The 17,750-nt window shown below is 42.9% G+C and overlaps 1 protein-coding gene across 4 annotated transcripts in view; it reads left to right on the top strand.

Moving 5' to 3' along the window:
- Positions 1 to 17,750, top strand: part of LOC139264252 (leukocyte elastase inhibitor-like) — a 49,311-nt gene that overhangs the window by 13,717 nt on the left and 17,844 nt on the right. For all 4 annotated transcript variants that reach the window (XM_070880412.1, XM_070880414.1, XM_070880416.1 and 1 more), the window contains exons 3-5: positions 10,004 to 10,141; positions 11,014 to 11,131; positions 11,617 to 11,759. In XM_070880412.1, coding sequence (XP_070736513.1) covers positions 10,004 to 10,141; positions 11,014 to 11,131; positions 11,617 to 11,759 — 399 coding nt within the window. The remainder of the gene's footprint in view (positions 1 to 10,003; positions 10,142 to 11,013; positions 11,132 to 11,616; positions 11,760 to 17,750) is intronic.

Here is a 17,750-nt window from a genome sequence, read left to right as displayed (position 1 = left end):
ATTTTGCTTCGAATACTACCGAGGAAATCTTTTTCCTCCTTGTCAGCTGATTATTTAGTACTGTGTGGGTGCCACGACACCATGTGGCGCTCCCAGAACTATCGTGCCTTTCCCCCTCAACTTACTCTGTTCGCGATCCCATTGAATGATCTAGCTCTCACATTCCCCCACAAAAATAAATTCCATCACAAGTGGTATAATGCGCAACATTTTTACATAAAAAGCATGATTTTATGAAATTGTACAGAGTTCTTGATCTTGCTTTCCAAAGTGATTTATGTAAATGTCTTTTTCTTTTAAATACAAAATCCAATTGGGTCGAAATAAACTTTTCCAGAAAGGTGCAGAGCACTTACCAATACAATAAATATTGAGGTGACCATTTTTAAAGGAGGGCTATTTATCTAGTCCCTCAAAATGACTGGGGGGGCTCAATAGGACATCGATGTAGGGGCAAAAAAAGGATACGCTCTAGAGCTGTAGAACTCTGGGAAAAGTTCCCTAGCCAATGATTCCATTGCCCTCCCTGGCTACTGTCTCCAGCTAAATGAGATTATTTCATAACCTCCTTGTCCTATTTAACCCTGTTGAGCTTCTGACCCCATAATAATCTTAAAGAGCCTACGCCCACCTGCTACTGAAACACTCATGTTATCTCCAGGCTCCATTATTCAATGCTCTCCTGGCCACCCTCCCACTTTCACACTCCATAAACTTGATCATCAAAAACTCTGCCTGTATTAAAGCACTCTCCCAATTGTCGCTGATGGAGTACTCCTGTGCTCACTGATCGACATTGGCTTCTGACCCCATAATCTCCATCACAAAGAGTCTACTTCTACAATATTGCCCATCTCTGCACATTTGCTCCTGAAACCTCATTCATGCTTTTGTTAACTCCAGACTCAAACTATTCCAATGCTCTCCTGGCCGTCCTCTGATCTTCCACCCTCCATAAACTTGAGATCATCCAAAATTCTGCTACCTGTATTCTAAGTCTCCAAGTCTTGCTGAACTACATTGGCTCTCGATCCACCGACATTTGAAATGTAAAATTCCCCTCCTCGCCTCCTCGATCTCCAGTATCCTCCTCCAGCCCCCACAACCCACCTGCATTCCACCAAGTCTGGTCTCCTGTGAATCCCTGACTTCATCTGACCATTGACATCCATACCTTTAGCCGTCCAGGCCTAAAGGTTGGAATTTCCTCCAAACCTTTCACCACGCCACCGCTCTTGCCCTTTTATTACTTTGTTATGGTAGGACCAGAACAGATGCTCTCGGCAGAGTGTTTGCTAGTGCTATTGGTTAGGGTTTAAACTAAAATGGCAGGGGGATGGGAATCGATGCAGGGAGGTAAACAGGGGGCAGAAGCAAAAAGTAGGAAGGAGAAAAACAAGAGTGGAGAGCAGAGAAATAAAGGGCCACATTACAACATAATTCTAAAAGGACAGTTTTAAAAAAAAAACAAGGCTGAGTCTCGATGCGAGGAGCATTCGAGTTAACTGCGCAGACAGCTGTTTACGGATATGATGTAATTGGGATTACGGAGACATGGCTCCAGGGTAACCAAGGCTTGGAATTCAATATTCAGGAAGGAAAAGGTGGGGTAGCATTACTGGTTTAAAGAGGAGATTAATGCAATAGTAAGGAAGGACATTAGCATAGATGATGTAGAATTTATATGGGTAGGGCAGAAAACATTAGTGGAAGTTGTGTCCAGACCACCAAACAGTAGTAGGGAGTTTGGGGACGGCATCAAATGGGAAATTAGGGATGTGTGCAATAAGGGTACAGCAGTTATCATGGGTGACTTTAATCTACATATTGATTGGGTTAACCAAACTGGTAGCAATACTGTGGAGGAGTTGTTCTTGGAGTGTAATAAGGGATGGTTTTCTAGACCAGTATGTCGAGGAACCAACTAGAGAGCAGGCCTTCCTAGACTGGCTCTTGTGTAACACTAGAGGATTAGTTAACAATCTGATCGTGCGAGGCCTTTTGGGGAAGAGTGACCATAATATGGTGGAATTCTTGAGATGGAGTGACAAAGTTAATTCAGAGACTTGGGTCCTGAACTTAAAGAAAGGAAACTTTTGACGGTATGAGGCATGAATTGGCTAGGATAGATTGGCGAATGATACTTAAAGGGTTGACGGTGGATAGGCAATGGCAGACATTTAAAGATCCCGTGGATGAACTACAACAATTGTACATCCATGTGTGGCATAAAAATAACAAAGGGAAGGTAGCTCAACTGTGGCTAACAAGGGGAATTAGGGATAGTGTTAAATCCAAGGAAGAGGCATATAAATTTGCCAGAAAAAGCAGCAAACCTGAGGACTGGGAGAAATTTAGAATTCAGCAGAGGAGGATGAAGGAGGGGGGAAAATAGTGTGAGTAAGCTTGCAGGGAACATAAAAGCTGACTGCAAAAGCTTCTATAGATATGTGAAGAGAATAAGATTAGTGAAGACTAATGTAGGTCCCTTGCAGTCAGAATCAAGGGAATTCATAATGGGGAACAAGGAAATGGGAGACCAATTGAGCAAATACTTTGGTTCTGTCGTCACTAAGGAAGACACGAATAACCTCAAATATTAGGGGACTGAGGGAAATCCTTAGTCAGAAAATGGTGTTTGGGAAATTGAAGGGACTAAAAGCTGATAAATCCCCAGGGCCTGATAGTCTGCATCCCAGAGTACTTAAGGAAATGGCCCTAGATGCATTGATCATTTTCCAACATTCCATGGACTCTGGATCAGTTCCTATGGACTGAAGGGTAGCTAATGTAACCCTACTTTTTTAATTTAAAAAAAAAGCAAAAACAGGGAATTATAGACCGGTTAGCCTGACATCGGTGGTGGGGAAAATGCTAGAGTCAATTATTAAAGATGTAATAGCGGTGCATTTGGAAAGCAGTGACTGGATCGGTCCAAGGGGTACTGAAGTTACATGTTCAGTCATGAACTCATTGAATGGTGGTGCAGGCTCAAAGGGCCGAATGGCCTACTCCTGCACCTATTTTCTATGTCTATGTTTCTAAGTCCGTGTGGATTTATGAAGGGGAAATCATGCTTGACCAATCTAGAGTTTTTGAGGATATAACTAGTAGAGTGGTTAAGGGAGAACCAGTAGATGTGGTGTATTTGGACTGTCAAAAGCCTTTTGAAAGTCCAAATACAAGGTCCCACACAAGAAATTACTATACAAAATTAAGGCACGTGGTATTGGGCGGGGGGTGGGGGGGGGTGGGGGGTGGGTGTAGGTAATGTATTGATGTGGATAGAGAAGTGCTTCCTGTCTGCCAACCAGAGTGGGAATAAACTGGTCCTTTTCAGAATGGTAGGCAGTGACTAGTGGGGTGCTGCAGGGTTCTATGCTAGGTCCCCAGCTATTTACAATATACATTAAAATGATTTTAGATGGAGTCGAATGTAATATCTCCCAAGTTTGCAGATGACACTAAGCTAGGTGGCAGTGTGAGCTACGAGGAGGATGCTAAGAGGCTGCAGGGGGACTTCGACAGGTTAGGTGAGTGGGCAAATGCATGGCAGATGCAGTATAATGTGGATAAATGAGGTTATCCACTTTGGTGGCAAAAACAGGAAGGCAGATTATTATCTGAATGGTGACCGCTTAGTAAAAGGGGAGGTGCAACGAGACTTGAGTGTCATGGTATATCAGTCATTGAAGGTAGGCAAACAAGTACAGCAGGCAGTAAAGAAAGCAAATGGCATGTTGGCCTTCATAGCGAGCGAAATATAGGAGCAGGGAGGTCTTGCTGCAGTTGTACAGGGCCTTGGTGAGGCCTCACCTGGAATATTGTGTTCAGTTTTGGTCTCCTAGTCTGAGGAAGGACATGCTTGCTATTGAGGGAGTGCAGTGAATTTTCACCAGACTGATTCCTGGGATGGCAGGACTGACCCAAGAAAGACTGGATCGGCTAGACTTATACTTACTGGAATTTAGAAGAATGAGAGGATCTCCCAGAAACTTATAAAATTCTGATGGGACTGGACAGGTTAGATGCAGGAAGAATGTTCCCAATGTTTGGGAAGTCCAGAACCAGGGAACACAGTCTAAGGATAAGGGGTAAACCATATAGGACCAAGATGAGGAGAAACTTTTTCACCCAGAGTTGTGAACCTGTGGAATTCTCTGCCACAGAAAGTTGTTGAGTCCAGTTCATTGGACATATTCAAAAGGGAGTTGGATGTGGCCCTTATGGCTAAAGGGATCAGGGGGTATGGAGAGAAAGCTGGGGTGGGGTATTGAGGTTGAATGATATTGAATAGCTGTGCAGGCATGAAGGCCGAATGGCTTACTCCGGCACCTATTTTCTATGTTTAAAGCCTACCTCTTTTGACCAAGTGTTTTGTCTCCTCCTTTGTCTCCGGTGTCAATTTTTGTCTGCTTTGCGCTCCTGTGAAGCACCTTGATGTTTTACTACGTTAAAGGCGCTATATAAATGCAAGCTGTTTTTAAGCAGAGTTGGGTGTGGTACCGATTTGATATTTTTTCTATGGTGGGACTGAGCATTTCAAGAAGAAATTTATGCTTTACAGCAGTACCAACAGAAGGCATTACTTTTTTGAACTGAAATATTGAAAATATCTATAAACTGGGACTGTTTGCAGGGGGAGCCTGAGCTTTAGAGAGAGCAGAGTCAGGAATGAGCCTGTTGGCTAGACTTCCCATTATTATCGCTTTGGGTGATATTTCCTGGAGTGCATAAGGGATGGTTTTCTAGACGAATATGTCGAGGAACCAAATAGGGGGAGGCCATCTTAGACTGGGTGTTGTGTAATGAAAGAGGATTAATTAGCAATCTCGTTGTGCGAGGCCCCTTGGGGAAGAGTGACCATAATATGGTGGAATTCTACATTAGGATGGAGAATGAAACAGTTAATTCAGAGACCATGGTCCAGAACTTAAAGAAGGCTAACTTTGAAGGTATGAGGCGTGAATTGGCTAGGATAGATTGGCGAATGATACTTAAGGGGTTGACTGTTGATGGGCAATGGCAGACATTGAGACCGCATGGATGAACTACAACAAATGTACGTTCCTGTCTGGTGTAAAAATAAAAAAGGGAAGGTGGCTTAACCGTGGCTATCAAAGGAAATCGGGGATAGTATTAAAGCCAAGGAAGTGGCATACAAATTGGCCAGAAATAGCAGCGAACCTGGGAACTGGGAGAAATTTGGAACTCAGCAGAGGAGGACAAAGGGTTTGATTAGGGCAGGGAAAATGGAGTACGAGAAGAAGCTTGCAGGGAACAAAAGTTTCTATAGATATGTAAAGAGAAAAAGTTAGTAAAGACAAACGTAGGTCCCCTGCAGTCAGAATCCGGGGAAGTCATAACTGGGAACAAAGAAATGGCAGACCAATTGAACAAGCACTTTGGTTCGGTATTCACTAAGGAGGACACAAACAACTTTCCGGATATAAAAGGGGTCAGAGGGTCTAGTAAGGCGGAGGAACTGAGGGAAATCCTTATTCGTCGGGAAATTGTGTTGGGGAAATTGATGGGATTGAAGGCCGATAAATCCTCAGGGCCTGATGGACTGCATCCCAGAGTACTTAAGGAGGTGGCCTTGGAAATAGCGGATGCATTGACAGTCATTTTCCAACATTCCATTGACTCTGGATCAGTTCCTATGGAGTGGAGGGTAGCCAATGTAACCCCACTTTTTTTTTTTTAAAAGAGCGAAAACAGGGAATTATAGACTGGTCAGCCTGACATCGGTAGTGGGTAAAATGATGGAATCAATTATTGAGGATGTCATAGCAGCGCATTTAGAAAGAGGTGACATGATAGGTCCAAGTCAGCATGGATTTGTGAAAGGGAAATCATGCTTGACAAATCTTCTGGAATTTTTTGAGGATGTTTCCAGTAGATTGGACAAGGGAGAACCAGTTGATGTGGTATATTTGAACTTTCAGAAGGCTTTCGACAAGGTGCCACACGATATTAATGTGCAAAGTTAAAGCGCATGGGATTGGGGGTAGTGTGCTGACATGGATTGAGAACTGGTTGTCAGACAGGAAGCAAAGAGTAGGAATAAATGGGTACTTTTCAGAATGGCAGGCAGTGACTAGTGGGGTACCGCAAGGTTCTGTGCTGGGGCCCCAGCTGTTTACACTGTACATTAATTTAGACGAGGGGATTAAATATAGTATCTCCAAATTTGCGGGTGACACTAAGTTGGGTGGCAGTGTGAGCTGCGAGGAGGATGCTATGAGGCTGCAGAGTGACTTGGTTAGGTGAGTGGGCAAATGCATGGCAGATGAAGTATAATGTGGATAAATGTAAGGTTATCCACTTTGGTGGTTAAAAACAGAGAGACAGACTATTATCTGAATGGTGACAGATTAGGAAAAGGGGAGGTGCAACGAGACCTGGGTGTCATGGTCCATCAGTCATTGAAGGTTGGCATGCAGGTACAGCAGGTGGTTAAGAAAGCAAATGGCATGTTGGCCTTCATAGCGAGGGGATTTGAGTACAGGGGCAGGGAGGTGTTGCTACAGTTGTACAGGGCCTTGGTGAGGCCACACCTGGAGTATTGTGTACAGTTTTGGTCTCCTAACTTGAGGAAGGACATTCTTGCTATTGAGGGAGTGCAGCGAAGATTCACCAGACTGATTCCCGGGATGGCGGGACTGACATATCAAAGACTGGATCAACTGGGCTTGTATTCACTGGAGTTCAGAATGAGCAGGGACCTCATAGAAACGTTTAAAATTCTGACGGGTTTAGACAGGTTAGATGCAGGAAGAATGTTCCCAATGTTGGGGAAGTCCAGAACCAGGGGTCACAGTCTAAGGATAAAGGGTAAGCCATTTAGGACTGAGGAGGAGCAACTTCTTCACCCAGAGTGGTGAACCTGTGTAATTCTCTACCACAGAAAGTTGTTGAGGCCAATTCACTAAATATATTCAAAAAGGAGTTGGATGTAGTCCTTACTACTAGGGGGATCAAGGGGTATGGCAAGAAAGCAGGGATGGGGTACTGAAGTTGCATGTTCAGCCATGAACTCATTGAATGGCGGTGCAGGCTAGAAGGGCTGAATGGCCTACTCCTGCAACTATTTTCTATGTATCCAGCATTTTTTCAGGATTGCTGGAATATCATCCATTTTTTTTTTTAAAAACCACTTGTTTCGCCTTTTTAATTTGGGTTATAGCGATAGCAGTGTATTCATTCGTGCAAGGCCGGCATCCAAAGCAACGGCTGTTCTGCACATGTGTGGGTTTTTTAAGGCAAAGCGCTTTTCCTGTGATTCAGGGGTCATCTGGGAGGGGCCGGGAGAGAGCGTTGCGGATGTTGCAAGGAGAAGGAGGGTGCAAGCCTTTTCTAATGAAGCCAAAGGCTTCACGAGGTGGAGACTCGGTGGGGCCAATTAACCTGGATGTGGGAACCCCACTGCCCCCCCCCCCCCCAATATGCCAGTGAATATGGGCGTACATTGCCGAAGTGGTAACTTCAGCAGTCCACGACACGAGCGGCAATCCAGTCTGCAAGCACTGCAACAGTCTGATGGCATCTGCAAGAGTAGCTATTAAGTTACTACATTTTATAATTGTAATGATGCACTGACATTAATTAGAATGTAAATCTGCTGGATTATAATTAAGATGGGTAATCTTTGTTAGCATCCCTGTTAAGGTATGCATTGAGGTCAGAACCTGCACCCTCCAGATTCTAACCCTGGGAGGGGAGGTGTCCCAGGAACCATTCCATGCAAATGTGCATTTGTAATCTTGGAGGGATGCCTTAAACTGAATCGACATTATTTTTTAAACACTTTGATCGAAAATTGGGGCCAAAGGAATGACTGGAAACCCAGACTGCAAACATTCAGCATTTGTACCACTTAGTTTAGAAGGAGAATTATTAAATTATATCGCTGCTTGTGTGCTGTGAGCAACTCTTTAACTTGGGCACCATCTCCTTTTTGGTTAGGTTGGTGGATGTGGCATGACTAAGCACTGAGGGGTCTCCAGCTGCTGTCAGTCACAGTGACCCAGCCTGGAGTGGGGGAAGAGCTGCTCTGGCTCACTGTCTGCCGTGGGACATTAGCTCCGGTCACACACAGGTCTCCGAGCACAGCCCAGGGACACAGTGCCCCTTCCCCTCATATTTGGGTAAGAAATTAATGGGTGACTAGCCTTTTAAGAGAATTATGGGAAAATGTTAAGTAAGCTAAATGTAAGACACAAGGCAGATTTTTTTTTTTTAAATGCCTTGGGCAAATTGGAAGGATCCACAGGTACAGCCAGAGAAAAGCCTGTGGAGTGATCTTTGATCGTGTAGAGAAACCAGCTGCTAAACACATTACTGCCTCATTTATTTAATTATAAAGAAAAGCTTGGCGGCAGCAGAGATATGTGCAGACAGGGAGATCAGATAACACAACTTGTGATTAATGGGAGGGAGACATTCATTGTGCAAGAAAACCAGTTCATTCATAAGGAATGTTTCCCTTTCTGTTCCAAAACACCTCTGCATCCTGTAAAGGTGCTCGCAGGAAGGGCAATGTGCATACAGTCTATTGCTCCCTGCACCCTGAAGTTTGTTCTCGAACACCAAAGCCCCCTCACTCTATGCCTTCCTGGTCACGGGGACGTTTATAAACTCTATCCTGTGTGTGTAAAGGACTTCAGTCACCTGTCGAATGCACCAATGTATGGCATGCTGAGATACCGCAAATGTCGCCAGATGAGGCCTGAAAGGAGCCAGATGCATAGAAAATGCCACCGTAACCTTAACCTCCACGGGCAGTGTGGTCCTGATGGTGCTGGTAGGCTGCAGATCTCCCTTAATTAGCTGGCATTTCTAATGACCACCTTTTGGAAGCACAGCCTTCCTACGCACGTGTTATCTGACCAAGTCCAGGTATGATCGCTTATTCCTGTAAATGTGTTTGATGCAAGATCTCCGCCTCCTCGGCAGTCTACCACCTCTGAGAGTGCCCTTCAATGAACCTTCTCCCTTCTCTTCTGCAGCATGGGAGTAGTCATCAATACTAGTTGAGAAATTACAGGCCCCATCACGATAAATGCCCTAATCTGTCTTCAGATATTCTTAAATTCTCAACAATTACAATATAAACTTGAAATTGACCACAATGTGATTAGATGAATATTCTAAAATGCTCTTAAAATCACTCGGGAATTACTTCAATGCTCCCATCCACTTCAAGCAGCCTTTTATTAAATGACGTCCACACTGCCGGGTTACGGTCAGGTGAGTGCAGCTTTTCTTGAGCATCTTTTTGGGCAAGTGATCCTTTGGGCGAAATGCTGAAAGTAGTGCTTGGTGATATTTGGGTGCTAGTTTCTATTAAACCGTATTCATGCACAAGTGATGACTTATTTACATTTTTTTTTAAATAGGCCGGGCAATTCAGCGCATTCCTGTATGAAAGTTGCACTGGCGATAAATGGGCAATAATCAGGCACTAATTTCCATTTATCAAATATGGCTGATAAACAGCATCTTGGCACTAAATGGGCAAATGTGCTGACTCTTGCCCTGAGAGTTTGTGTTCCTACAGTGCCACCAATGTAAGTGCATATTGCAGGCATGGCCTGTTGGAGGATGCGAGGTATAATCACCATGTCTCCAATCAGCTTATTGTGCCCTCCAGTTTGGGGCAACTCTGCCCTTGAACTTGCACTCCAACTCTAGCAGTACGTGCATTGGTCGATCAAATTTTATTTTTCAGACTGCCTTGATTTGAAGAAACCTGGCGATGTACAGGAGCTCTGCTCCAGCCTCCTAGCACAAAAGTGACACTATTGTAGTAAATCAAAGGGAAAAACAACTCTTAAATTGTTGCATGTTGGACAGAAAAGCAACCAATACCAATTTGGTGAACATCTTTATACAATTCCCCATAAAATAGCTGGTATGCTTTTCCCCAGTTGAGAATTGGTATTCTAACTCTAAAATTGGATTCATTTCTATTGATGACTTTTAACTTTATCTCTCTCAGGTGCTTGCTTTTGATGACGTACCAGACCTCCATTCTGAATTTCAGACATTGCAAGCTGCGATCAACAAGCCTAACACAAACTATCTGTTGAAGCTAGCCAATCGCCTCTATGGGGAGAAGACCTACAACTTTCTTTCAGTAAGATTTTAACTAGGGTAGTGCCACACCAGTGCATCATGTCTCTTCTATTGGGCAGTCCCTCAGAGTCGAGGATGACTTGCTTCCTCACCTAAGTTGAGTTTTCAGGTGACTGAGTCCAATGCAGAGGACCTACAGTCTGTCACAGATGGGGCAGATGGTGGTTGAAGGGACGGATGGGTGGGGTGCTTGGGTTGTCGTGCACTCCTGCTGTTTGCGCTTGCTCCTCGCGAAGAGACTCTGTTCAGCGCCTTCCCGGATGCTTCTCCACTTTGAGCCTGGTCTCCAAACGACTTGGATTCCCTTGCCACTGGACCAAGATGACTGGAGACCATGCTCTGCTGCATTAGCCTAGTATGTATATGCAAATACAAACATACTCCTACTATCTTCATTCCTCCTTCCCACAGAACCCCTCTCTCTGGAATTCATAAGACGTTCCTTGTTTGTCCCAGCCGCTGCTCCTGACCTCTGCCTCTCGCTCCTGCTTCTGGGTCCTGACCCTTCCACTGAGCTCCACCACTCTAAGATATGCAACTAATCCATTACTTAGATTCTGATGTCTAGCTTTTTTTTTCAAGCAGCTGACAGATCCTAATCTCAAGCCCAACTACCCACCTGATTCTCCCACAATGTCTTTAGCTTATAGAGTGCTGCAAGTCTAGACTTGCCGAAACTTAAATAACGTCGCATGTGTTGTAAATCTACAGGGAGAAATGTATTTTCCCATCTTTCCCTGTCTCCCACCCCACCCCTCAGGGGGGAAAAAAAAAAAGCAATACTGTATTGTCACTTCATTCCAGTTGTGAAATGAATATTCAAATTGTGCAAAGTAGATTTATTATCTTGATCACTTGCCTGTAATCCTTCAGCATTTCCTTGAGTCTACTCTGAAATACTATCAGGCAGAGCTAGCTACTGTTGAGTTTGTCAATGCACCAGAAGAAGCCCGACAACAGATCAACTCCTGGACAGAAGCACAGACTGAAGGCAAGTGCTGCTGAATAATTCTTTCAATAACAGAGAAACTCTTCTATATGTACATGCCTTCAGAGTGACTGAAGCTTCCCAAATGTTACTAGCAGAATTGCTCGTGCTGTAAGTGTTTTTTTTTCATTCGTTCCTGGGATGTGGATGTCACTGGCAAAGCCACAATTTATTGCCCTCAAAAATGATGCTGAGCTGCTGCCTTGAACCACTGCAGCCCTTGTGAAGGTAGTTCGGGAGTGAGGAAGAATTGTGCTTTCTAATGTCAATTGGACCCATTTTAAAATGTAGTTCCAGCCACAGTTATAGGACATTAAGCTGTAAATAATGTGCCAAATAATCCTGAAGCTCCACACAGTGCTGTCATGTGACATCAATACATTTTGGTTAACAACTTTGTGGTCATTGCCATTCATTGGTTATGTTTCCTTTTTTTTTAAATTGATCCTTGACCTGTCATTGTGTGGTTCTGTTTTTTTTTCCTCCAGGCAAGATCAAGAACTTATTGGCTGAAGGAACTGTTGACGGCCTCACAAAGCTTGTCCTTGTGAATGCCATTTATTTTAAAGGAAACTGGGACAAGAAATTTAAAGAAGAACATACACGAGATGGACAATTCAGAATAAACCAGGTAATGTGGGAGAAAAACTGTTAGTGATAACCTGGTTACTGTTTGAGCAACAAGGACTCTAATTGAAAGTCTAGCAGCATACTGTGCTTCTGCTGCATACCCAAAATAAATTCCAGTCCTTCATGGCATAAATTAGGTATTTGTCCTCATCAGCTGGGTAGATAAATGGAACACTGAATGGGTCTCAATGATGGTTGCCATAACTGGTATAAAGTGCCTGCTTGCTTTAGTGCGAAAGGGTTACAAATTTCAACTTTGATCATCAGCACATGTTTTTCTGACTGTTAAAATGATGGGGTAGAAATTCCAATTCGGCACTCTGGATGAGAAGTGTCAAATGACATTTTGATCAAAATGAAGCATTTTAAATGCCACAAAGATCTCGAGAGTTTATCACCACACCAACTCGTGTTTATATAGCATCTTTTTTAATGCACTGAAACATCCCAAGGCGAGTCACAAGAGCATTGTCAGACAAAATTTGACGCCGAGCTTTTCACAGCTTTTATTAATTCTGCTGGTTTCATAAATCTAGCACAGTAACTTAATTTCATACTGACTTAGTGGTTGACCTCAGTACCTGTTTTAAAATAGTGTCAAGAGGAAGTGTCTGTCTTTTTTTTACATTTTGATGCGCGCATGTCCGATCTAGGGCTAGATTTTCAGAATCATCAGATTAGCCACCGGCAGTGCACTCTAACTGTTCTCCAATCCGCCGGTGTTGTACTGCTGCGAACCTGTCTAATTTTCCTCATTGCAATTTTGTTACATATTTATGATGGGCTCCAGAATTGAATAGTGACCTCAAAAAACTTGAGCTCATTCAAAACTCGGCTGCCCAAGTCCTAACTCGCACCAAGTTCCGTTCAACCATTGCCACTGTGCTCACTGACCTATGTTGGCTCCCATTCCAGCAACACCCCATTTTAAAATTCTCATCCTTGTTTTCAAATCCCACCATGGCTGCGGTTTTGGCCTCGGCCCTCACTATCTCTAACCTCCAGCCTTACAATCTTTTACTAATATTAAAGGCACTATATAAATGCATGTTGTTGTTTAGGCAGTTTGCCTCTGGGAAGGGGCAAGAAAATCCAGTGCTGCTGAAGAGGTCCAGGGAACCATTTAGTATCTGATGTGGCTTAAGCCATGTCTGAGGCTGGTGTTTCTTCAGGGCACTGAGCCCATAAGTTTAAACACTTCTGTTGAGGTCTGTCCTGCAGCAAAGGAGGACCCAGGCTTTGGGCTCTGAGAGAAGGTGGCCCACAAAGGGAATTATCCCAGCCCATGGAAAAGGCTGCCTTTGTAGGGATTGCTACCTCTCCTTCATTTAAGGAATACTTGGGTTACATTCTATACAATCTTCCATAAGGATGATTTCCAATGGGAGCATTGGAAATTGCTTGAACATCTTGCTGACAGAGTTGAGTTTAAGAACATAAATAGGAGCAGAAATAGGCTATTCTGACATTCAATTAAAATCATGGCTGATCTGATCATGGCCTCCACTCCACTTCACTGCCCGCTCCCCATAACCCTTGGCTTTCTTTATTGTTCAAAAATCTGCTTAACTCCACCTTTTTTAAAAAATATATTCAAAACCCAGCCTCCACAGCTCTGGAGTAGATAATTCCGAAGATTCATGACCCTCGGAGAAATTACTCCTCTGCTCTGTTTTAAATGGACGACCCCTTATTCTGAAACTCTTCCCCCACGAGGGGAAACATCCTCAGTATCTACCCTGTCAAGCCACCTCAGAATCTTGTGCATTTCAATAAGATCACCTCTCATTCTTCTAAGCTCCAAATGAGTATAGGCTCAACCTTCCTTTATCTCCGGAATCAACCTCGTGAACCTTCTCTGAACTGCCTCCAATCCAAGTATATCCCTCCTTTTTTAAATAAGACCAAAACTGTATGCAGTACTTCAGGTGTGGTCTCACCAACGCCCTGTACAGTTGTAGCAGGACTTCCTACTTTTATTCTCCATTCCCCCATGCAATAAAGGCCAACATTCCATTTGCCTTCCTAATTACTTGCATACTAACTTTGTTTCATGTACCAGGACCCCAGATCACTCTGTACTGTAGCATTATGTAATCTTGCCATTTAAAAAATAATATGCATTTTAATTTTTCCTACCAAAGTGGACAACCTTACATTTTCCCACATTATTATTCCATCTGCCAAATTATATCCCTTTGCAGGTTCTTTTGCCTTTTCCTCACAACTTGCTTTCCTATCTATCTTTGTATCATCAGCAAATTTGGCTACATTATTTGGTCCTTTCATCTAAGTCATTAATATAGATTGTAAATAGTTGAGGCTCCAGCAGTGCTCCCTGTGGCACCCCACTAATTACAGTTTGTCAACCTTAAAATTACCCATTTATCCTGGCTTTGTTAGTTAGCCAATCCTCTATCCATGCTAATATATTAACCCCTCCAACCCAGTGAGCGCTTATCTTATGCAGTAACCTCATGTCACACCTTATCAAATGCCTTCTGGAAATCCAAATACATTACATCTACTGGTTCCCCTTTATCCACCCTGTTTGTTACATCCTCAAAGAACTCTAACAAATTTGTCAAACTTTATTTCCATTTCATAAAACCATGCTGACTGCTTGACTTATTTTTTAAATGTCCTGCTACTACTTCCTTAATGATGGACTCCAGCATTTTCCCAATGACAGATGTTTGGCTAACTGGTCTATAGTTTCCTGCTTTCTGTCTCCCTCCTTAAATAGTGGCATTACATTTGTAGCTTTCCAATCCACTGGGACCTCTTCAGAATCTAGAATTTTGGTAGATTACAACCAATGCATCCATTATCTCTGCAGCCACTTCTTTTTAAGACTCTAGAATGCAGGCCATCAGGTCCAAGAAACTTGTCCACCTTCTCATCCCATTAGTTTGCCTACTGCTTTTGCTCTAGTGAAGGTGATTTTAAGTTCCCTCCTCCCCAATAGCCCCTTGATTATCAATTATTGTGTCTTTTACCATGAAGACTGATACAAAATATCTGCTCAAAGTCTCTGCTAGAAGTTCTCTACCTGTTTTTATATTTCTTGCTAGTTTATTCATCATTTTTTTTTTTTTTACTCATTCTTTACTGGTTTCTATAAAAATTCCCAATCCTCTGGCCTTCCACTATTCTTCCCAACATTGTATGCTTTTATTTTCAATTCGATACCATTCTTTACTTAGCCACGGATGGTTCATCCTAGATAAGAAATATGAGCAGGAATAGACCTATTTGGCGCCTCGAGCCTAATCTGACATTCAAAAGATCATAACTGATTTGATCCTGGCTAAGTTCCCTGCCTGCTCCCCATAACCCTTTACACTCCATTCAAAAACCTGTGTATTTCCACCTTGAATGAATATATTCAAAGACCCAGCCTCCACCGCTCTCTGGAGTAGAGAATTCCAAAGATTCACAACCCTCGTGGGTCGTGAATCTTTAGAATTCTCTACTCGAGGAAATTCCTTTCCTCTTCTGTTTTAAATGGGTGACTTTTTTTATTCTGAAACTATACCCCCTAGTTTCCCACGATTGGAAACCTCCTTTCTGCATCTACCCTGTCAAGCCCCCTCAGAATTGTATGTTTCAATAAGATCACACCTCATTCTTCAACCTGCTCAACCTTTCCTGGCGATGAAGGGGTTGTCATATGTAGAATCGACCTCGTGAACACTCTGAGCTGCGTCCAATGCAAGTATATCTTTTTTTTTAAATAAGGAGACCAAAACTGTACACAGTACTCCCAGGTGTGGTCTTGCCAGTGCCCTGTACAGTTGGAGCAGGACTTCCCTACTTTTATACTCTAACCCCTTTGCAACAAAGTCCTTCTCTTAGAGTCTTTCTTTCTCATTGGAATATATGTTTGCTGAGAGTTATGAAATATATCAAATGTCTGCCACTGCTTATCTACAGTCTTGCCTTTTAATCTATTTTCCCAGTCCACTTTAGCCAACACTGCCTTTATACCTTTGTAATTGCCTTTTATTTAAGTTCTGGACACTAGTTTGAGACCGAGCTTCCTCATCTGCCAAACTGAATTTGAAATTCTACCATACTATGATCACTCTTCCCAAGAGGATCCTTTACTGTGAGATAATTAATTGATTTAATTCAGTCTCCTTACACATTACCAGATCTAAAATAGTCTGCTCCCTGGTTGGTTCCACAATGTATTGTTCTAAGAAACTATCCAGAATACACTCTCTGAACTCTTCCTCCAATCAATATGAAGATTAAAATTGCCCATGATTATTGCTGTAGCTTTCTTACAAGCCTCCATTATTTTTTGATTTATACTCTGTCCTACGGTGTAACTACTGTTAGGGGTTCTATAGACTACTCCAATCAGTAACTACTTCCCCCTCATTATTTCTTGTCTCCAGTCAAACTGATTCTACATCTTGATTTTCTGAGCCAATATAATTTCTCACTACTGCTCTCATCTCATATATATATTCAGAGATACCCCCACCCTTCCTTTCTGCCTGTCTTGCCAAAATGGCACATAACCCTGAATATTCAGTTCACAGCCTTGGTTGCCTTGCAACCACGTCGCTGTAATGGCAATCCGATCATATCCTTTTATTTCTATTTGTGCCGTCAACTCCTCTATCTTGTTACAAATGCTGTGTGCATTCATATAAAGAGCTTTTAATTTTGTATTTTTGCTCTACTCTGACCCCACTTTCTGATGCATTCATGTTTATATGCTTTGTCCTGTCCTGGTTATCACTATCCCTATTGGCTACCCTGCACTATTGCATTCTCCTTTCTGTTTTGACTTTTTAAAAAAAATTTCCACTCACCTGATTTCCCTGTGCCCCCACTATTTAGCTTACAGCCCTAGTTATTCGATTTTTTTTTTTTTTCCAGGACACTAGTCCCAGCTTGGTTCAAGTGAAGCCCGTCCCGACAGAACAGCTGTCTTATCCCAGTACTGGTGCCAGTGCCCCATAAGTCGCAACTCATTTCCTCCACACCAATCTCTGAGCCACACATTCATCTCAGATTTTTATTTACCCTATGCAAATTGCTTGTGGCTTGGGTAGTAATCCAGAGATTATTACCTCTGGTACCTTTTTAATTTAGCCCCTAGCTGCTCATACTCCTTCAGCAGTTTCTTTGCCAAAGGAGACTCATTTGGCAGTGAACTTAGATTTTGGTCAGCTTATGGTCTCTATGCTAGGCCTGTAGCTGTCTAGCAGCTGGCATAGCTCAGTTATTACTTTTGTGATTTGAATTGTAGTGTTTTTGAGCAGTGCTAGCGGTCACTGAAATGACTCCTCGAGAGGAAGATGTGGTTAGTGGGCCTGAAGTGGAGACTGCCTATAAGCAGCCTGGCATTTTTGTGGGTGTGTCCTGATCCTGATCCAGAGAGAGTGAGAATGAATTTGCTGGAATCCTTTGAGGATATAACAAATGGTGGATAATGGGGCATCAGTGAAGGTGGTGTATTGGGACTTGCAGAAGGCATTTGACAAGGTGCCACATAAAAGGTTACTGCACAAGATAAATGTTTACGAGGTTGGTGGTAATATATTAGCAGGGATAGAGGATTGGTTAACTAACTCAATAGTCTGGATAAATGGTTCGTTCATGGCTTGGCTTGGCAATCAGTAACTACTGGGGTGCCACAGATCAGTGCTGGGACCCCAACTATTTACAGTCTTTTATTAACTACTTGGAGGAAGGGACTGAGTGTAACATAGCCAAGTTTGCTTTTCCTCCCATCTTTGTATCGTCAGCAATGTGAGGAGGTCACACAATCTGCAAAAGGACATACGCAGGCTAAGTGAGTAGGCAAAAATTTGGCAGATGGAGTATAATGTTGGAAAGTGTGAGATCATGCACTTTGGCAGAAAAAAAAATCAAAGAGCAAGTTATTATTTTATATCGAGAAAGATTGCAAAGTGCTGTAGTACAGTGGGACCAGGGGGTACTTGTGCATGAAACACAAAAGGTTAGTATG

The sequence above is a fragment of the Pristiophorus japonicus genome, chromosome 5 (genome assembly GCF_044704955.1).
Source record: "Pristiophorus japonicus isolate sPriJap1 chromosome 5, sPriJap1.hap1, whole genome shotgun sequence".
Taxonomy (NCBI): Eukaryota; Metazoa; Chordata; class Chondrichthyes; family Pristiophoridae; genus Pristiophorus; species Pristiophorus japonicus.
The sequence above is the reverse complement of the archived record's forward strand: the minus strand, read 5'-3'. Positions and strand labels throughout refer to the sequence as shown.